This window comes from Oncorhynchus clarkii, chromosome 12 (assembly GCF_045791955.1).
Source record: "Oncorhynchus clarkii lewisi isolate Uvic-CL-2024 chromosome 12, UVic_Ocla_1.0, whole genome shotgun sequence".
In the NCBI taxonomy this organism is placed as follows: domain Eukaryota; kingdom Metazoa; phylum Chordata; class Actinopteri; order Salmoniformes; family Salmonidae; genus Oncorhynchus; species Oncorhynchus clarkii.
Window position 1 is genome coordinate 10,283,427 of NC_092158.1, and position 23,015 is coordinate 10,306,441.

The 23,015-nt window shown below is 39.1% G+C and overlaps 1 protein-coding gene across 1 annotated transcript in view; it reads right to left on the reverse strand.

Annotated features, from left to right (window-relative positions):
* The window catches only part of LOC139422691 (potassium/sodium hyperpolarization-activated cyclic nucleotide-gated channel 1), a 159,919-nt gene that overhangs the window by 69,275 nt on the left and 67,629 nt on the right, over positions 1 to 23,015 (reverse strand). Inside the window, exon 3 of the mRNA XM_071173904.1 lies at positions 12,375 to 12,536. Coding sequence (XP_071030005.1) covers positions 12,375 to 12,536 — 162 coding nt within the window. The remainder of the gene's footprint in view (positions 1 to 12,374; positions 12,537 to 23,015) is intronic.

Genomic DNA, 23,015 nt, shown 5'->3' on the forward strand with positions numbered 1-23,015 from the left:
AGTGGATGAGATTGATTCAATACACACGAGTGGATGAGATTGATTCAATACACACGAGTGGATGAGATTGATTCAATACACACGAGTGGATGAGATTGATTCAATACACACGAGTGGATGAGATTGATTCAATACACACGAGTGGATGAGATTGATTCAATACACGCGAGTGGATGAGATTGATTCAATACACACGAGTGGATGAGATTGATTCAATACACACGAGTGGATGAGATTTATTCAATACACGCGAGTGGATGAGATTGATTCAATACACACGAGTGGATGAGATAGATTCAATACACACGAGTGGATGAGAATGATTCAATACACACGAGTGGATGAGATTGATTCAATACACACGAGTGGATGAGATTGATTCAATACACACGAGTGGATGAGAATGATTCAATACACACGAGTGGATGAGATTGATTCAATACACACGAGTGGATGAGATTGAATCCAGTCACCAAAGAGTGATTCATCATTAAAGGAAACATCCACTCAAAAACTATATTTTGGTATTTTTGTCATTAATCTACTGATACAGTCCCAAAATGTTTTGCATGTCAGCAGTGAAGTTTTCAAGATATTGGACATTCAAGAAGCAAAGTGTCTCCCGGCCACATATGATGACAAATGTTGTTTTTGAGTGGAGTTTTCCTTTAAGGATCATGATTCAAAATAATTTGGATGCAGCTACGGCTTCTACTGTATTAAAAGGAACATTTGGTTTTAAATTTGGCATACAGAATTAAACAAATTATGTTAGATAAATAACCCCTTTCTTTTATGTTCCATAGGAGAAGAGGTTATTTGTCTGATTATGTATGAAACCCCATTTACAACAAACACCTACTGTAGGAGGGAGGATGAGATCATTTTGATAAATCTTTACAGACTAAAAAAAGACATGCCAGATTTATTAGACTGGGTTTAGGTAAGTTTCCCTGTTGCCTGACAGTACAGTAGAGTGAGGCGTTGGCAGTTGTGATGCTGAAAAGTGTTGACACTGCACCTCCAGTGCACTGACTAGGAACGGTCTGTGTGTACGCCATATCACAGATATTTCTGTCCGATTGAAAAAAGAGAAGGGCAAGAACCCAGGGCAAGCATTAACAATCAAGACCCCAAGGGGGCAATTTCCAACTCCATCTCATCCATTTGAAATGGGCAACCAGAGGCTTTTGACCTCCGTTATAGCGTGGAGTGAGTGAGAGAGGGAGGGTGAATAGGGAGGAGAGAGAGAGAGAGAGAGAGAGAGAGAGAGAGAGAGAGAGAGAGAGAGAGAGAGAGAGAGTCAGTCAGTCTATGTTAGAACACTCCAGCCTTGTTGTTTAATTTAAATTATGTGTTTTTTGTTGTTGTTTGCAGCCAATCACCTGTCTGGCAACAAACCAGGAAAACTTCACTTCACCCAAAAGCACATTAGCTCTACAGCTCATCTTCAAACTTTTCATAACAATTACATTGAGCATGATGGGAGCTACAGGGCGAGATTGTTATTGATGGATTTTTAATCACGTTGGGGAACTGAAACCCTCTACATCAAGTTGCACATAAACAGTTTAGATCCTGTGGCCCATAGGGTCTCTGCTCAATGGCATTGAGGCACTAGGGTGCTTCCCATATTGCACCCTATTCCCTATATAGTGCACTACTTTTAAAAAAGTAGTGCACACTATAAGGGATAGGGTGTCATTTGGGAGGCTCCCTGCTCAGCCGTATTGAAGTAGTAGCTCTTTAGGGGGGTGCCATTTCAGCAGCTAAATTAAGAAAGATCTTTAGCCCGCCTAGCCCGACCCAACAAAATGGGTTCTGGAGACTTTCTCCTGAGCAAACATTGCAACACTTTAAATGGATTTCAGCTTCATCTCCGAATCTTGCCTGACACAAAATCTATTTACCTCAAAGATCAAGGGAACTAACCAAGTCCAAGACCCAAACTGTTCCCCCTTTTCTTCAGGACTGCACATGCATCTATAATTTATAATTTATCTATTATTCTCTACCTGTATATTATTATACATTATTATCTACCTGTATGTTATTATATATTACAGTTTAAGTCGGAAGTTTACATACACATAGGTTGTATTCATTAAAACTAGTTTTTCAACCACTCCACAAATATCTTGTTGACAAACTATAGTTTTGGCAAATCTACTTTGTGCATGACACAGGTTATTTATCCAACCATTTTTAACAGACAGATTATTTCACTTATAATTCACTGTATCACAATTCCAATGGGTCAGAAGTTTACATACACTAAGTTGACTGTACCTTTTAAACAGCTTGGAAATTCCAGAAAATGTTGTCATGGCTTTAGAAGCTTTTGATAGGCTAATTGACATCATTTGAGGCAATTTGAGGTGTACCTATGGATGTATTTCAAGGCCTACCTTCAAACTCAGTTCCTCTTTACTTGACATCATGGGAAAATCAAAAGAAAATCAGCCAAGACCTCAGAAAAACAATTGTAGACCTCCACAAGTCTGGTTCATCCTTGGGAGCAATTTCCAAAAGCCTGAAGGTACCAAGTTCATCTGTACAAGCAATAGTACGCAAGTATAAACACCATGGGACCAAACGGCCGTCATACCTCTCAAGAAGGAGATGCGTTCTGTCTCCTTGAGATGAACGTACTTTGGTGCGAAAAGTGCAAATCAATCCCAGAAGAACAGCAAAGGACCTTGTGAAGATGCTGGAGGAAACAGGTACAAAAGTATCTACATCCACAGTAAAACTGAGTCCTACATCGACATATCCGGAAAGGCCGCTCAGCAAGGAAGAAGCCACTGCTCCAAAACTGCCATAAAAAAAGCCAGATTTTAGTTTGCAACTGCACATGGGGACATAGATCATACTTTTTGAAGAAATGTCATCTGGTCTGATGAAACAAAAATAGAACTGTTTGGCCATAATGACCATCGTTATGTTTGGAGGAAAAAGGAGGTGACTTGCAAGCCGAAGAACACCATCCCAACCGTGAAGCACAGGTGTGGCAGCATCATGTTGTGGGGGTGCTTTGCTGCAGGAGGGACTGGTGCACTTCACAAAATAGATGGCATCATGAGGAATGAAAAGTATGTGGATATATTGAAGCAATATCTCAAGATATCAGTCAGGACGTTAATGCTTGGTCGCAAATGGGTCTTCTAAATGGACAATGACCCCAAGCATACTTCCAAAGTTGTGGCAAAATGGCTTAAGGACAGCAAAGTCAAGGTATTGGAGTGGCCATCACAAAGCCCTGACCTCAATCCTATAGAAAATGTGTGGGCAGAAGTGAAAAAGCGTGTGCGAGCGAGGAGGCCTACAAACCTGACTCAGTTACATCAGCTCTGTCAGGAGGAATGGGCCAAAAGTCACCCAACTTATTGTGGGAAGCTTGTGGAAGGTTACCCGGAACGTTTGACCCAAGTTAAACAATTTAAAGGCAATGCTACCAAATATTAATTGAGTGTATGTAAACTTCTGACCCATGGGAATGTGATGAAAGAAATAAACGCTGAAATAAATAATTCTCTCTACTATTATTCTGACATTTCACATTATTATTATAAAAGTGTGATCCTAACTGACCTAAGACAGGGAATTGTTACTAGGATTAATGTCAGGAATTGTGAAAAACTGAGTTTAAATGTGGCTTAGGTGTATGTAAACATCCGACATCAACTGTATATATACCTAATCTCAGAAAAAAAAGAAACGTCCCTTTTTCAGGACCCTGTCTTTCAAAGATAATTCGTAAATATCCAAATAACTTCATAGATCTTCATTGTAAAGGGTTTAAACACTGTTTCCCATGCAAGTTCAATGAACCATAAACAATCAATGAACATGCACCTGTGGAACAGCCGTTAAGACACTAACAGCTTACAGACAGTAGGCAATTAAGGTCACAGTTATGAAAACTTAGGAGGCATGAGGACTGCAGATGTGGCCAGGGAAATAAAATGCTATGTCCGTACTATGAGACACCTAAGACAGCGCTTCAAGGAGACAGGACGGAGAGCTGACCTTCCTCGCAGTGGCAGACCACGTATAACAACACCTGCACAGGATCGGTGAATCCGAACATCACACCTGCTGGACAGGTACAGGATGGCAACAACTACTGCCAGAGTTACACCAGGAACACACAATCCCTCCATCAGTACTCAGACGGTCTGCAATAGGCCGAGAGAGGCTGGGCTGAGGGCTTGTAAGCCTTATGTAAGGCAGGTCCTTTCCAGACATCACCGGCAACAATGTCGCCCATGGGCAAAAACTCATCGTCGCTGGATCAGACAGGACTGGCAAAAAGTGCTCTTCACTGACAAGTCACAGTTTTGTCTCGCCAGGGGTGATGGTCGGATTTGCGTTTATCGTCGAAGGAATGAGCGTTACACCGGGGCCTGTACTCTGGAACGGGATCGATTTGGAGGTGGAGGGTCTGTCATGGTCTGAGGCGGTGTGTCACAGCATCATCAGATTGAGCTTGTTGCAGGGAAGACATCCTCCTCCCTCATGTGGTACCCTTCCTGCAGACTAATCCTGACATGACCCTCCAGCATCACAATGCCACCAGCCACACTGCTCGTTCTGTGGATGATCTGTGCATGATTTCCTGCAAGACAGGAATGTCAGTGTTCTGCCAAGGCCAGTGAAGAGCCCGGATCTCCATCCCATTGAGCAAGTCTGGGACCTGTTGGATCGGCGGGTGAGGGCTAGAGCCATTCCCCCCAGAAATGTCCAGAAACTTGCAGGTACCTTGGTGGAAGAGTGGGGTAACATCTCACAGCAAGAACTGGCAAATCTGGTGCAGTCCATGAGGAGGAGATGCACTGCAGTACTTAATGCAGCTGGTGGCAAACTTGCAGGTACCTTGGTGGAAGAGTGGGGTAACATCTCACAGCAAGAACTGGCAAATCTGGCGCAGTCCATGAGGAGGAGATGCACTGCAGTACTTAATGCAGCTGGTGGCCACACCAGATACTGACTGTTACTATTGATTTTGACCCCCCCCTTTGTTCAGGCACATATTATTCAATTTCTGTTCGTCACATGTCTGTGGAACTTGATCAGTTTATTTCTCAGTTGTTGAATCTTGTTATGTTTATACAAATATTTACACATGTTAAGTTTGCTGAAAATCAACGCAGTTGACAGTGAGAGGATATTTCTTTTTTTGCTGAGTTTATACGTTATTATATATTATAATCTTCCTGTTTATTATTATATATTATATCTACCTGTATGTTATTATATATTATTATCTACCTGTATAGTATTATATATTATTATCTTCCTATATGATATTATATACCTGTTTTTTGTTATATATTATATATACCTGTATGTTATTATATATTATTATCTACCTGTATAGTATTTTATATTGTTATCTACCTGTATATTATTATATGTTATAGTATGTTATAATATATTATATACCTGTATGTGATTATATATTATTATCTACATGTATACTATTATATATATTATATTATATATATTATTATATTACCTGTATATAATTATATATTAATATCTACCTGTATATATTTATATATTAATATCTATGTCTGTATATCTGTATATTATTATATATTATTATCTACCTGTATATTATTATCTACCTGTATATTTTTATATGGGGTGGCAGGGTAGCCTAGTGGTTAGAGCATTGGACTAGTAACTGGAAAGGTTGCAAGTTCAAGTCCCAGAGCTGACAAGGTGCAAATCTGTCGTTCTGCCCACTGTTCCTAGGCCGTCATTGAAAATAAGAATTGGTTCTTAACTGAATTGCCAAGTTAAATAAAGGTAAAATAAAAAATGTGTTATCTACATGTATATTATTATATATCATATACCTGTATAATATTATATATTATATCTACCTGTATATTATTATCTACCTGTATATTATTATATATTGTTATATGTTATTATCTACCTGTATATTATTATCTATCTGTAAATTATTAGAAATTATTAGAAATGACCAATACCTGTATATTGCTATAATCCTATATATTATATACCTGTATATTATTATAAATTATATACCTGTAAATGATTATATATGGTTATCTACCAGTATATTAATATATATTATATACCTGTATATTATTATATATTATTATATACATGTATATTATTATATATTATATCTACCTGTTTAATATTATCTACCTGTATATTATCAACCTGTATATAATTATATATTATTATCTACCTGTAAATGATTAAATATTATTAACTACCTGTATATTATAACATATTATTATCTACCTGTATATTATTATATATGATATCTACCTCTATATTATTATCCACCTGTAAATGATTATATATTGTTATCTACCAGTATATTAATATATATTATATACCTCTATATTATTATATATTATTATCTACATGTATATTATTTCCATTTTGCACATTCTTCCATTGCAAATCTACCATTCCAGTGTTTTACTTGCTATATTGTATTTACTTTGCCACCATGGCCTTTTTGCCTTTACCTCCCTTCTCACCTCATTTGCTCACATCGTATATAGACTTGTTTATACTGTATTATTGACTGTATGTTTGTTTAACTCCATGTGTAACTCTGTGTCGTTGTATCTGTCGAACTGCTTTGCTTTATCTTGGCCAGGTCGCAATTGTAAATGAGAACTTGTTCTCAACTTGCCTACCTGGTTAAATAAAGGTGAAATAAATAAAAAAAATAAAAAATATTATTAACTACCTGTATATTATTATATATCATATACCTGTATAATATTATATATTATATACCTGTATATTATTATAAATGATGTACCTGTAAATGATTATATATTGTTATCTACCAGTATATTAATATATGTATTATATACCTGTATATTATTATACATTATTATATACATGTATATTATTATATATTATATCTACCTGTTTAATATTATCTACCTGTATATTGTTTTATATTATATCAACCTGTATATAATTATATATTATTATCTACCTGTAAATTATTAAATATTATTAACTTCCTGTATATTATTATGTATAATTATCCACCTGTATATTATTATCTACCTGTATGTTATTATATTATATATTATATCTATCTTCATATTATTATCTACATTATTTCTACCTGTATATTATTATATATTATATACCTGTATATTATTATTTTTATATTTTCCTGTATATTATTATCTACCTGTATATTATTATATATTATATACCTGTATATTATTATATATTATATTTTCCTGTATATTATTATCTACCTGTATATTATTAGAAATGATTATCTACCTGTATATTGCTATTATCCTGTGTATTATTATATATTAAATACCTGTATATTATTACATATTAGTATCTACCTGAATATCTTTATATATTACTATCTACCTGTATATTATTATATATTACTATTTACCTCTATACTATTATAATCCTGTATATTATTCTATATTATTATCTACCTGTATATTATATCAACCTGTATATTATTATCAACATGTATATTATTCTATATTATTCCTACATATATTAATAACTACCTGTATATTATTATATATTATATCTACCTCTATATTATTATCTACATGTATATTATTATATATTATTATCTACATATATTAATAACTACCTCTATATTATTATATATTAGTTTCTTCCTGTATATTATAATCTATTATATCTACCTCTATATTATTATCCACCTCTATATTATTATATATTAGTTTCTTCCTGTATATTATAATCTATTATATCTACCTCTTTATTATTATCCACCTATATATTATTATATATTACTATCTACCTGTATATTATTATATATTAAATACCTGTGGGTGTCTTGTGTGTGTGTGTGTAATTTAATAATAATAATTACAAATTATTTTACCAATTCGCTTCAGCTGTTCTGGTTGGCGACCAGGACTAAATTGGTTTGACTTTGGAAAGCCTATCTCCGGGCTCATTAAGGATTGTCAATAAATTACACAATGTGCTACACAAACAGCTATGCAGATTGGTCACTAGCTGGCACAGCTACAAAGTCATCAAATCAAATCAAATTAAATTAAGAACAAAAACCTAATTTTCATATTCAGGAATTTTTACAAAATAGCCAATTTCGACTTTGCAGCTGGCCATGTAAGGGGAAATTGTTCAGTTCTGCCTGTTATGACACCTTTAAGTTTTTATCATGAAATGCTTTTAATATTTGTAAATTCATTTCTACAATTATTAGTTGGTTTAAGGTTTTCGAGTCATTGAAATTAGGAGCTTTTGGAAATGGTACATATTGTCCCATGTACATTGTGTAATTTAATGATGGTCCCTAACTAGCCCCATAGGGCTGCACTCCTAATTGATAATTGATGTGGGCAATGTGGGCAGGGTTGAACCAAACCCAACCTTCATGTACAATGTGATGAAGTCACGACCACAAGTCTCACAACACCCAGTTATCCTTTTTACACTTCGTAGTACATTTTGCTAGTAGAATAAATGTTTCTCATCGATGCCACATTGGCTGTTATCTAATTGAGAAGTTGTTTTTTTTAGTGCCAATAACACTTCAATAACTTCTACCACTATCCAGTAAAGAGTCTCTGAGAGCTCAGTACATTTTAACCCATACTAATAGTGCTGTTATGTCATAGATCCTGATTTATCTGGGCATTTTAATCTGGAGATCATTGTTTTAAAGGAATAAAAAAAAACAGCTTCCACTTATAGAGCAGCGTTTACTGTAAAGAGTCTCTGTGATCTCTGTATGTTTAAACCCATAAATAATAGTTACATATAATGTATAGAATGTATAGAGTCGATCATGTATAGAGAATGTATGTAAATCACACGTGATTAAGCACAACGAGTAACCTCTAACTTTGACTAAATCCACTAGTGCTGCTTAAAAAAAAAGGAAAACATTGCGTAAATCTGTGCAGTCATCTCTCTTCCCCTGTTATGTAATTGCAATCCTAAACTACAGAACACAAGACAAATATCTAATAAAGTAGAGATTTGTCCCTTTCCATTAAAGAGTGTCCTTTAATCTTTGCCTCATGGTTTAAAAATCTAATCTCTGGGAGAAAGGCCACTAGAAAATGTCCCCCTGCACTTGTGATAGGGATTATTACTGTCCCAAGATTATTCGTGTAACAACCAACCATCAGAATGTGACTCGTTTCAGGAGGCTCGGCATATGTGGTACATCACTACTTCACAGGAGAGGCATTTGAAAGTATTTATTTGTATTTTTATCATAATGCGTTTTTTGGCAGAAATGCCTTTCTGGAACATGTGAACTTTCATGTTCCTTAATAACAAATTTGTATGCCATCTTTAAATCCGAATAAAATTGTAAAATTACGAGCCTAGTAGGTTTAGCCACGAAAAAAAGGCAGGAACCTTCCCGCTAGCCATGATTGGCTGAGATATGACTTTGGTTTGGTCTGCCATGTTTTGTCTGAAAAATGAGCTGCTCAGTACGTGTAGATAATCCTTGCCACCGCTACTTTTTTGAAAGATATAACGTTAGCAATGGAGAACGGCAAAAGTGTTGATACTGCACCCAACATCATTGCTGCCCTGAATTTAGCAGGAGCTATCGACGAAGGTCAGTGTGAACCTGAGTGACGTGACACAACGGGCCAAACAAACTGTAGCTATAAACAAAACGTAACCAACACAGGACGTTTTACTCAGTTAAAGGGGTTCCAGTCTGCCGTGAAACGTTCAACCATGTATATGTGTAAGAGTCTAGCTACAGTTTCAGATATTATATGTTTCTAATTTTGTCAGAAAGTCATTTTCATTACAAGTTTATGCATACCGTTAGCTAGCTAGTGAACATTAGCTTGCTAGCTAGCTAACATTGAACCTTGTTGGTTAGCATAACCTACCTTCAGATTCATACTACAGCATTTCATGCATGGTGGCTAGTTATAACAATCCATTTGTACTGTATGAGTTGGGATTATGGTTCACTGTTTAGCTAGTAGCTAGCTACATATCTACACAAAATACTCCACTTTACCAGATGATTACATGACCCATCAAGTTAGCCAGGTGTGTCTTGGAGTGATTACTGCCATCTATTATTTTTCATGAACATATGTACAGTACATGTGTATATTATTGTTGTGGCTGTGGGGCTGGTTCTAGCATTTCTTTCACATCACCCATCAATTTAGACAAGTATGTCCATCATCTAATAATTATTTTTAAAAAGAAAAAATATCTGGGCACTTTCTATTTTTGATATAACTATGTTTTATATTTTATTTAACCTTTATTTAACTAGGCAAGTCAGTTAAGAACAAATTCTTATATTTATTTATATAAATATAGGACAAAACACACATCACAACAAGAGAGACAACAGAACACGACATAAAGAGAGACCTAAAGACAATAACATAGCAATGCAGCAACACAACATGGTAGCAACCCAAAACATAGTACAAACATTATTGGGCACAGACAACAGCACAAAGGGCAAGAAGGTAGAGACAACAATACATCACACAAAGCAGCCACAACTGTCCATGATTGAGTCTTTGAATGAAGAGTGTTGTGGAGGATGAGGGCTGCAGTAGATATCTCAGATAAGGGGAGTGAGGCCTAAGAGCGTTGTGGAGGATGAGGGCTGCAGTAGATATCTCAAATAGGGGGGAGTGAGGCCTAAGAGGGTTGTGGAGGATGAGGGTTGCAGTAGATATCTCAGATGGGGGGGGGGGTGAGGCCTAAGAGTGCAGTATTATGCAAATATGCCAGTAACCATTTCACTGTACTGTTTACAACTTCTGGATCCTGTGCATGTGACAAATAAACATTGATTTTATTCGACTTAGTGTGTGTTTACCAGAGACAGTAAAGTGAAAAACAACACGACCTGCACCAAAGTCAGATTTTGATAGATAAAGTGGACTAGATGAAGTGGACTAGATGAAGTGGACTAGATAAAGTGGACTAGATAAAGTGGACTAGATAAAGTGGACTAGATAAAGTGGACTAGATAAAGTGGACTAGATAAAGTGGACTAGATAAAGTGGACTAGATAAAGTGGACTAGATAAAGTGGACTAGATACAGTGGACTAGATCAAGTGGACTAGATAAAGTGGACTAGATAAAGTGGACTAGATGAAGTGGACTAGATGAAGTGTATTTTTACCTGGAGTTTTCCTTATTGTCGTCTACTACTTTCACCACTTTAAGTCTTGAAATCGTTGGTTATTTATTACACTACCTTCCTCAGTCTGTTTAGCACAAGGCCTCACGTGAATCTTTAAAGAGATTGGTGGGGCTGAGGCTTAAGAGGGTGTGAACGATGCTGAATAGGTGTAGACAAAGAAGAGCTCTCCAGTTCCAAAACATTCAAGTACCATTTTCTCAAAAGCGGGCTTACAAGTTTATCAAATTTCAAAGCAGAAGTACTTTCCCATTGTTCCTCAACTGCAGTGTAATGATAAATCATTTATGTAGCTCCGAAGGCATTTTAGTGAGGAGTGGCATCCGTCTGGCAACTATATACCATAAAGGCCTCATTGGTGGAGTGCTGCAGAGATGGTTGTCCTTCTTGAAAATTCTCCCATCTCCACAGAGGAACTCTGGAGCTCTGTCAGAGAGACCATTGGGTTCTTGTTCACCTCCCCTGACCAAGGCCCTTCTCCCCCAATTGCTCAGTTTGGCCAGTCGGCCAGCTCTAGGAAGAGTCTTGGTGGTTCCAAACTTCTTCCATTTAAGAATGATGGAGGTTACTGTGGTCTTGAGGACCTTTAATGCTGCAGAATGATTTGTACCCTTCCCCAGATCTGTGCCTCAACACAATCCTGTCTCGGAGCTCTACGGACAATTCCTTCAACCTCATGGCTTGGTTTTTCTCTGACATGCACTGTCAAATGTCGGACCTTATATAGACACGTGTGTGTCTTTCCACATCATGTCCAATCAATTGAATTTACCACAGGTGGACTCCAATCTAGTTGTAGAAACATCTCCAGGATGATCAATGGCAACAGGTTGCGCCCGAGCTCAATTTCGAATCTCATAGCAAAGGGTCTGAATACATTTGATTTTATTTTATACATTTTAGAATAAGACTGTAACTTAACAAAATGTGGGAAAATGGGGAAGGGGTCTGAATACTTTCCGAATGCACTGTATGCGGTTTAACAATAAGAACAATATGTCATAATCGTTTCAGAGTGATGGCTAGCCTTCTATGCTCCCTTGTAGTACAACACAGTCCACCTCACCATGGGTTAAAAGCAAGGATGTCCTGTTTCAGTTCATTTAATACATTTAATATTTTCCAAATGTTGAAACAAACAAACAAGATGTAAAAAAGGGGTATAATACTTACAACCATACCGTTTAGCGACACCCAACAATCTTGAGGGAAATCTTGTAGGAGTGGGACCAGGAACTGCAGACAACCGTCCCAGTGGCACAGCAGCAGCATCATCCCTATCAGATTAAATATTCTTACCACAGCACTGGCCAGGTCATACGTCATATGGAAAATCTGGGGAGAGAGAGAGAGAGAGAGAACAGAGGAAAAACAAATTAGGTTGATCTGAATTCCACAAAATTCATTTCCGGAATGCTACAACTATGGATAGTCTGGGAAACAGATTGAGAAAGAACAGAGGATCCCAATATTAATAGTGCTCTGACGAAGATGCTTGATCCATAGTGGTCTGACGAAGATGCTTGATCCATAGTGGTCTGACGAAGATGCTTGATCCATAGTGGTCTTGACGAAGATGCTTGATCCATAGTGCTCTGGCGAAGATGCTTGATCCATAGTGGTCTGACGAAGATGCTTGATCCATAGTGGTCTGGCGAAGATGCTTGCTCAATAGTGCTCTGACGAAGATGCTTGATCCATAGTGGTCTTGACGAAGATGCTTGATCAATAGTGGTCTGGCGAAGATGCTTGATCCATAGTGGTCTGGCGAAGATGCTTGATCCATAGTGGTCTGACGAAGATGCTTGATCAATAGTGGTCTGACGAAGATGCTTGATCCATAGTGGTCTGGCGAAGATGCTTGATCCATAGTGGTCTGACGAAGATGCTTGATCCATAGTGGTCTGACGAAGATGCTTGATCCATAGTGGTCTTGACGAAGATGCTTGATCCATAGTGGTCTTGACGAAGATGCTTGATCAATAGTGGTCTGACGAAGATGCTTGATCCATAGTGGTCTTGACGAAGATGCTTGGTCAATAGTGGTCTGACGAAGATGTTTGATCCATAGTGGTCTTGACGAAGATGCTTGATCAATAGTGGTCTGGCGAAGATGCTTGATCCATAGTGGTCTGGCGAAGATGCTTGATCCATAGTGGTCTGACGAAGATGCTTGATCAATAGTGGTCAGACGAAGATGCTTGATCCTTAGTGGTCTGGCGAAGATGCTTGATCCATAGTGGTCTGACGAAGATGCTTGATCCATAGTGGTCTGACGAAGATGCTTGATCCATAGTGGTCTGACGAAGATGCTTGATCCATAGTGGTCTTGACGAAGATGCTTGATCCATAGTGGTCTTGACGAAGATGCTTGATCAATAGTGGTCAGACGAAGATGCTTGATCCATAGTGGTCTTGACAAAGATGCTTGATCAATAGTGCTCTGGCGAAGATGCTTGATCCATAGTGGTCTTGACGAAGATGCTTGATCAATAGTGCTCTGGCGAAGATGCTTGATCCATAGTGGTCTTGACGAAGATGCTTGCTCCGAAACACATCGTCATCATTACTCATTGTTGAAAGGAATTAAGTTGCCAAGAAAACACGGTTGATTCTGTACCTAGAGGGTGTACTGTAAGTACAGAGGAGGACATAGCCAAGCCAATGCACTAGCCACAAAACAAAAAAAGTGGTCAAAACGGTTATATTTAAATCTTCTGTGATAATATTAAAGTGTGATTTAGGGATGCAAACTCAAAATTGAATACATTTCACCTCTGACATGGTACAGGGGTCTTCTTCTTTTTAAGCCCATAACCATGTGTGTGAGGTGTTAGGGCTGTCCCCGACTAAAAACAATCTTGGTCGACCGAGAGTCGTCTGTTCTTTCGACCAATCGATTGCTAAAGAGGGAGCCAGAGATCAATATAGCCTAACCAGAAGAAGAAACCCCTGACTTGTTGCACCCTCGACAACTACTGTGATTATTATTATTTGACCATGCTGGTCATTTATGAACATTTGGACATCTTGGCCATGTTCTGTTATTATCTCCACCCGACACAGGCAGAAGAGGACTGGCCACCCCTCATAGCCTGGTTCCTCTCTAGGTTTCTTCCTAGGTTCTGGCCTTTCTAGGGAGTTTTTCCTAGCCACCGTGCTTCTACACCTGCACCGCTTGAAGTTTGGGGTTGTAGGCTGGGTTTCTGTACAGCACTTTGAGATATCAGCTGATGTAAGAAGGGCTTTATAAATACATTTGGTTTGATGTATTCCCGTCCTGACCCTCCTCCTCCAGCTGGCAGCTGCGAGTGGCCTTCCAGATTTTTCTGTTACGCTCCTGAAAGTAAAAGGCTAGACCAGCGGGCGCCAACCTTTTTCCATTTAGAGAGCCAGGTTATCAAACCATTTCTACTGATGTGCGTGTCATTTTCATGTGCACATTTCTGTGGAACAGTTTCCTTTCATTTATAATAAAGTCTTCATATCTCATAATCAATGTCAAAATCAATTCTATCTCAATGAAAATGATAGAAATCTAAAAGTAACTTCTATTGCCATTGCCAATATGTAAAAATAGCCTACATAAAGCCAACAAATAAAAACATTTCAACCTGCAGGTAGAAAATATCATAATCAAAATAAATATCCTATAAATCACATTAAGAACGCATGGCCTGGTCAGACCCAAAGCTCCTGCTAACAAACTTGCAAACCTTATAAATATTCTGTGCCTTCAGAGTTTCCTGTGCCAGTGAGCTCAGGACAGATTGAGGAACTATTGTCATTCTCAATGGATGTAAAAATAGACTTTGTTTACTTGCTGTTGGAGGTGAATAAAAAATTACTTTGAGAAGCTCCATAGTGATGGTGAGTTAAGCCAATCAGAAACAGTATCAGATCCCCAAATGGGCAGATTTATAAATCAGGTGATCTGGCAGGCCAGGTATCCTAGGCCAGGTATCCTAGGCCAGGTATCCTAGGCCAGGTAGCCTGGGCCAGGTATCCTAGGCCAGGTAGCCTAGGCCAGGTTCTATGCATAATCAGGTGCACGTCCTTACCCCACATTGACAGGAGCGACACAAACAAACAATGAATAAATTGACACCTTGTAAATTGAATAAAATTAACCCAAACTTTTTTCTCACAAGTGTATCCTAGGTTGTGCGCTCTGCAGGAAACGTGTCCAATCAGACAATGACAACGGTATGACTGTAATAACAACACACTGAATGCATTAACAGGAATTACTGTAACAAACATTGTAATTAGAAATGATGGTAATTAACAGTAAATGTACTACTGGTGATACTGGTGTGTCATCTCTGTGGCCTCCACAATGGATTAGTCCACTCAGACAGGCCTCCACAATGGATTAGTCCAGTTAGACAGGCCTCTATAATGGATTAGTCCACTCAGACAGGCCTCCACAATGGATTAGTCCACTGAGACAGGCCTCCACAATGGATTAGTCACAATGGATCCTCTATAATGGATTAGTCCACTGAGACAGGCCTCTATAATGGATTAGTCCACTGAGACGGGCCTCCACAATGGATTAGTCCACTGAGACAGGCCTCTGCAATGGATTAGTCCACTCAGACAGGCCTCCACAATGGATTAGTCCACTCAGACAGGCCTCCACAATGGATTAGTCCACTGAGACAGGCCTCTATAATGGATTAGTCCACTCAGACAGGCTTCCACAATGGATTAGTCCATTGAGACAGGCCTCCACAATGGATTAGTCACAATGGATCCTCTATAATGGATTAGTCCACTGAGACAGGCCTCTATAATGGATTAGTCCACTGAGACAAGCCTCCACAATGGATTAGTCCACTGAGACAGGCCTCTGCAATGGATTAGTCCACTCAGACAGGCCTCCACAATGGATTAGTCCACTCAGACAGGCCTCCACAATGGATTAGTCCACTGAGACAGGCCTCTATAATGGATTAGTCCACTGAGACAGGCCTCCACAATGGATTAGTCCACAATGGATTAGTCCACTCAGACAGGCCTCCACAATGGATTAGTCCACTCAGACAGGACTCCACAATGGATTAGTCCACTCAGACAGGACTCTACAATGGATTAGTCCACTCAGACAGGACTCTACAATGGATTAGTCCACTCAGACAGGACTCTACAATGGATTAGTCCACTGAGACAGGCCTCCACAATGGATTAGTCACAATGGATCCTCTATAATGGATTAGTCCACTGAGACAGGCCTCTATAATGGATTAGTCCACTCAGACAGGACTCTACAATGGATTAGTCCACTGAGACAGGCCTCCACAATGGATTAGTCACAATGGATCCTCTATAATGGATTAGTCCACTCAGACAGGCCTCCACAATGGATTAGTCCACTGAGACAGGCCTCTATAATGGATTAGTCCACTGAGACAGGCCTCCACAATGGATTAGTCCACAATGGATTAGTCCACTCAGACAGGCCTCCACAATGGATTAGTCCACTCAGACAGGACTCCACAATGGATTAGTCCACTCAGACAGGACTCTACAATGGATTAGTCCACTCAGACAGGACTCTACAATGGATTAGTCCACTCAGACAGGACTCTACAATGGATTAGTCCACTGAGACAGGACTCTACAATGGATTAGTCCACTCAGACAGGACTCTACAATGGATTAGTCCACTCAGACAGGACTCTACAATGGATTAGTCCACTCAGACAGGCCTCCACAATGAATCAGACAGGTTTGAAGCAGACAGGTGTGAATCAGACATTTAAAAATATATTTGCCACTGCTCAACTAAAACAATCTTGGTCGACCAACAGCCCATCGACCAAACAATCGACCAGTCGACTAAATGGAGTCAGCCCTAGTGAAGCGTATACTTTTATTTCGAAGTAGATTTGTTTAAGACTCCAAAGAAACACTGTGTAACCCTGACTTTAGCCCACTGCTGTAAAGGGTTAAGTAGAGACGAAGCAGGGTTTTAGCTGATAGAATATAAGTTTATCTACAGGGTGACTGAACAGAACAGCTCTTGAGAAAAGGTTTGGCTGACATTGGATCTGAACAAAAGAGAATCTGCTCACGCTTCCATGAATTCCACTCTAACCGCTCATTCTCCACAGAGAGTGATTTGCATAGGAAACCCATTATTTCTTTCCTGGCTGCTTATTCTATTACTCATTTTTGCCAAAGCTCCAATTCTTTCTGCATAAAATCTGGAAGCGTTTCCGAGTGACAATTCGACAAAGTGCCAGTTTCGCATGATAAACCAGCAATCACCCATTTTGTAATAAAAAAAATTAAAAAAGTAACATATTGTTGAACCTGTCGACTGCCCTCTCTCTCCTTCCAAATTAAGGCCCCAATCCGAGGTTTGATGAAGTAATTGTTCTCTATTTTTAAGGTGATATAATTTCTCCTCTCTATTAAATGTGTGTTTTAAAAGTCACTAATGCATGACTTTAATAACGTTTTAATGGGATCTTATGGTATGGTTTCAGCACAAGGAAATGACAGATTAAAAAATATAATTTTTATGCTTAACAAAATTCACATAAATTTGAGAAATGGTGACATTTTGTTTCTGGGCAGCTTTTCTAAAAATGTTCCCTAGGGGGGATCATTAGCTACTTGGAATGACTTGTTGAACACTGTAAATGCAAGGTTGGGGAAAAACAAGCAGGCCGACTGGACTTTCAGAAGCTAACTGTAATAGATATTCAAGCAACAACAAGGATGTGTTTTTGCACATGCAGAACACAAGTCAAGGCATCTGACATTTTATATATAACATGACATTCTTACTGTTTAATTCCATTGTTAAAATGTTTGAATAACTACTGAACAGGGAAGGACAAACATTGACGCGGCCAGAGAGAGACGTTTATATGATGAACCCTTCTCTTCTCTGTTAACCCTTATAAAGACCAGCTGGATGTGTTCCAAATGGTACCCTATTACATATACTGTATTGTGCACTACGTTTGACCAGTGCCCATAGAGCTTTGGTCAAATGAAGTGCACTACATAGGGAATAGGGTGCCATTTGGAACTCCCCCCTCTGTGTCACTTCGTGGCTCCTATAAAGAGAGCTGTACCACGTAACGAGTGCTACTGATCATTTGCGATCCGGATAATAAGATAGGTTTAATCAAGCCCAGAAGGGAACACTGATTCTTCGGTGTCTAAAAATAAGCTTGGTCAGCAGAAAGACAGTCTGGAGTAAACAGATGGGCCTGTGTGTGTGTGTGTGTGTGTGTGTGTGTGTGTGTGTGTGTGTGTGTGTGTGTGTGTGTGTGTGTGTGTGTGTGTGTGTGTGTGTGTGTGTGTGTGTGTGTGTGTGTGTGTGTGTGTGTGTGTGTGTGTGTGTGTGTGTGTGTGTGAGAAAGAGGGAGGAGGGAGAGAAAGTGAGAGAGAGAGAGAGAGAGAGAGAGAGAGGAGAGAGAGAGAGAGGCAGAAAGCAGAAAGAGCAGAGACGCATAACATAATATGTTCTACATGGATAATGAGTCTGACTAACAGAGAACCAAGATAGGGCCTTCAAAGTCTCACTATCTGCTACAATTTCTCTGATTTGGTGGAGCCACTCAAAGTTCTGTCCTGCTCTTCACTTCCTACTGGCTTCATGATGACTACATTGTGACGACATGATGATTATATGATGAATACATGATGAATGCATAATGACTACATTGTGACTACATGATGACAAAATGATGACAACATGATGATTACATGATGAATACATAATGACTACATGATGAACATGTGATGAATACATGATGACTACATGATGAATACATGATGACTACATGATGACTGCATGATGAATAAATGACAACAACACAATGACTACATGATAATTACATGATGAATACATGATGACTACATGATGAATGCAAGATGACAACATGATGACTACATGATTAATGCATAATAACTACATGATGAATACATGATGACAACAATGACTACATGATGAATATGGGATGACTACATGATGGATATGTGATGACTACATGATGAACATGTGATGACTACATGATGACTACATTATGATTACATGATGACAACATGATGACTACATGATGACTACATGATGACTGCATTATGACTACATGATGAATACATGATGACAACACGATGAACAACATGATGAATATAAGATGACTACATGATGATTACATGATTACTACATGATGACTACATGATGAATGCAAGATGACAACATGATGACTACATGATGAATGCATAATAACTACATGATGACAACATAATGACTACATGATGACTACATGATGAATATGGGATGACTACATGATGCATATGTGATAACTACATGATGACTACATGATGACTTTATTATGATTACATGATGAACATGTGATGACTACATGATGACTACATGATGAACATGTGATGACTACATGATGAATATGTGATGACAACATGATGAATACATGATAACAACACAATGGCTACATGATGACTACATGATGACTACATGAATACATGATGATTACATGATGACTACACAATGACTACATGATGAATGCACGATGACTACATGAACACATGATGACTACATGGTGGGTGCATGATGACTACATGATGAATATGTAATGACTATGTGATGACTAAATGATGACTACATGATGACTATGTCATGACTACATCATGACTACATTATGACTACATGAATATATGATGACTACATGGTGGGTGCATGGTGACTACATGATGACTACATTATGACTACATGAATATATGATGACTACATGGTGGGTACATGATGACTACATCATGACTACATGATGACTACATTATGACTACATGAATATATGATGACTACATGGTGGGTGCATGGTGACTACATCATGACTACATTATGACTGCATGAATATATGATGACTACATGGTGGGTACATGATGACTACATGATGACTACATGATGACTATATAATGACCTCATGATATTTAGTATTTTATTAGGATCCCCATTAGCTGTTGGTAAAAGCAGCAGCTACTCTTCCTAGGGTCCACACAAATACATGAAACATGACATAATACAGAACATTAATAGACAAGAACAGCTCAAGGACAGGACATCAATTAAAAAAAATATAAATACCTACACACAAACTATTTAGGTCAGCGTTGTGTCGTGAGGTGTTGCTTTATCTACTTTTTGAAACCAGGTTTGGGAAAGGTGAAAACCCAGTCTGTTGTACAACTGAATGCCTTCAACTGAAACGTGTCTTCCGCATTTAACCCAACCCCTCTGAATCAGAGAGGTGTGGGGTTCATCCTTAATCGACATCCATGTCTTCGGCGCCCGGGGAACAGTGGGTTAACTGCCTGGCTCAGGAGCAGTACGACAGATTTTTACCTTGTCAGCTCGGGGATTCGATCCAGCAGCCTTTCGGTAAGTGGCCCAACACTCTAACCACTAGGTTTGCTGTTCACTTGAGCAATATGAGATGGAAGGAAGTTCCATGCAATAAGGGCTCTATATAATACTGTACACTTTCTTGAATTTGTTCTGGATTTGAGGACTGTGAAAAGACCCCTGGCGGAATCTGGTGGGGTAAGTGTGTGTGTCAGAGATGTGTGTAAGTGACTTCATGATGACTACATAATGTAATGAACAGCCGGTGGATGCATTTTAATGCAATAGAGAAGCCAAGACCGACTGGCGATCTACTGCCAATAGCCCTTCCATTGACTTTACACACACACACACACACACACGAGCACACGCACACACACATACACACACAGAAGGCCAGACGTACCCTTCTGCCAATAACCCTCTCATTAACCTTCCAAATAGCTGTCACAAACATTTCCTCATCACACCCACCGTTTCTGTGGTGTGATTGGACATCCACCCTGTCACTCGGGACATGTGCCAATCAGACGATGTGGTGAGCCCTGTACCAATCAGACACCCGATCACAGTAAAACGTTCCAAATGTGGCAGATAGAAATGTGATGAATAGAGCTGACATGATACCCTATTCTACATGACAGACAACCATACACTATATATACAAAAGTATGTGGACACCTCTATAATAAGTCGATTCGAGATATTTCAGCCACACCCATTCCTGACAGGTATACCAAATCAAAAACACAGCCATGCAATCTCCATAGTAGAATGGCCTTACTGAAGAGCTCAGTGACTTTCAATGGGGCATCGTCATAGTATGCCGCCTTTCCAACAAGTCATTTCGTCAAATTTCTTCCCTGCTAAAGCTGCCCCCGGTCAACTGTAAGTGCCGTTAATGTGAAGTGGGAAAAAATCTAGGAGCAACAGCGGCTCAGCCGCGAAGTGGTAGGCCACACAAGCTCACGGGGAGACCAACTCCATATTACTGTCCATGATTATGGAATGACATGTTCGACAAACAGGTGTCTATAATGCAAAGGGCATGTAGTGTATAATGCCCCTGTATTCAGGTGTCTAATGCAAAGGGCATGTAGTGTATAATGCCCCTGTATTCAGGTGTCTAATGCAAAGGGCATGTAGTGTATAATGCCCCTGTATTCAGGTGTCTAATGCAAAGGGAATGTAGTGTATAATGCCCCTGTATTCAGGTGTTTAATGCAAAGGGCATGTAGTGTATAATGCCCCTGTACTCAGACATGTACAGGCTTTGCTGGACACCTTTATGATAATGTGTTTCAAACCCTTTTAATGGCCACAGACTTGACTGTTATGTTACAATATGTATCACATCCATAACTATAACTTTAGCAAGTCGGATAGGACATCTACTTTGTGCTTGACACAAGTCATTTTTCCAACAATTGTTTACAGACAAATTATTTCACTTATCACAATTCCAGTGGGTCAGAAGTTTACATACACTAAGTTGACTGTGCCTTTAAACTGCTTGGAAAATTCCAGAAAATGATGTCATGTCTTTAGAAGCTTCTGATAGGCTAATTGACATAATTTGAGTCAATTGGAGGTGTACCTGTGGATGTATTTCAAGGCCTACCTTCAAACTCAGTGCCTCTTTGCTTGACATCATGGGAAAATCAAAAGAAATCAGCCAAGACCTCAGGAAAAAAAATGTAGATCTCCACAAGTCTGGTTCATCCTTGGGAGCAATTTCTAAACGCCTGAAGGTACCACGTTCATCTGTATCTATATCCACAGTAAAATGAGTCCTATATCGACATAACCTGAAAGGCCGCTCAGCAAGGAAGAAGCCACTGCTCCAAAACCGCCATAAAAAAATCCAGACTGTGGTTTGCAACTGCACATGGGGACAAAGATCGTACTTTTCTGAGAAATGTCCTCTGGTCTGATGAAACAAAAATAGAACTGTTTGGCCATAATGACCATCGTTATGATTGGAGGAAAAAGAGGGAGGCTTGCAAGCCGAAGAACACCATCCCAACTGTGAAGCACGCGGGTGGCAGCATCATGTTGTGGGGGTGGTAGCATCATGTTGTGGGGGTGGTAGCATCATGTTGTGGGGGTGGTAGCATCATGTGGGGGTGGAAGCATCATGTTGCATCATGTGGGGGTGCTTTGCTGCAGGAGGGACTGGTGAAGTGTGGCGGCATCATGTTGTGGGGGTGCTTTGCTGCAGGAGGGACTGGTGAAGTGTGGCAGCATCATGTTGTGGGGGTGCTTTGCTGCAGGAGGGACTGGTGCACTTCACAAAATATATGGCATCATGAGGTAGGAAAATTATGTGGAAATATTGAAGCAACATCTCAAGACATCAGTCAGGAAGTTAAAGCTTGGTCGCAAATGGGTCTTCCAAATGGACAATGACCCCAAGCATACCTCCAAAG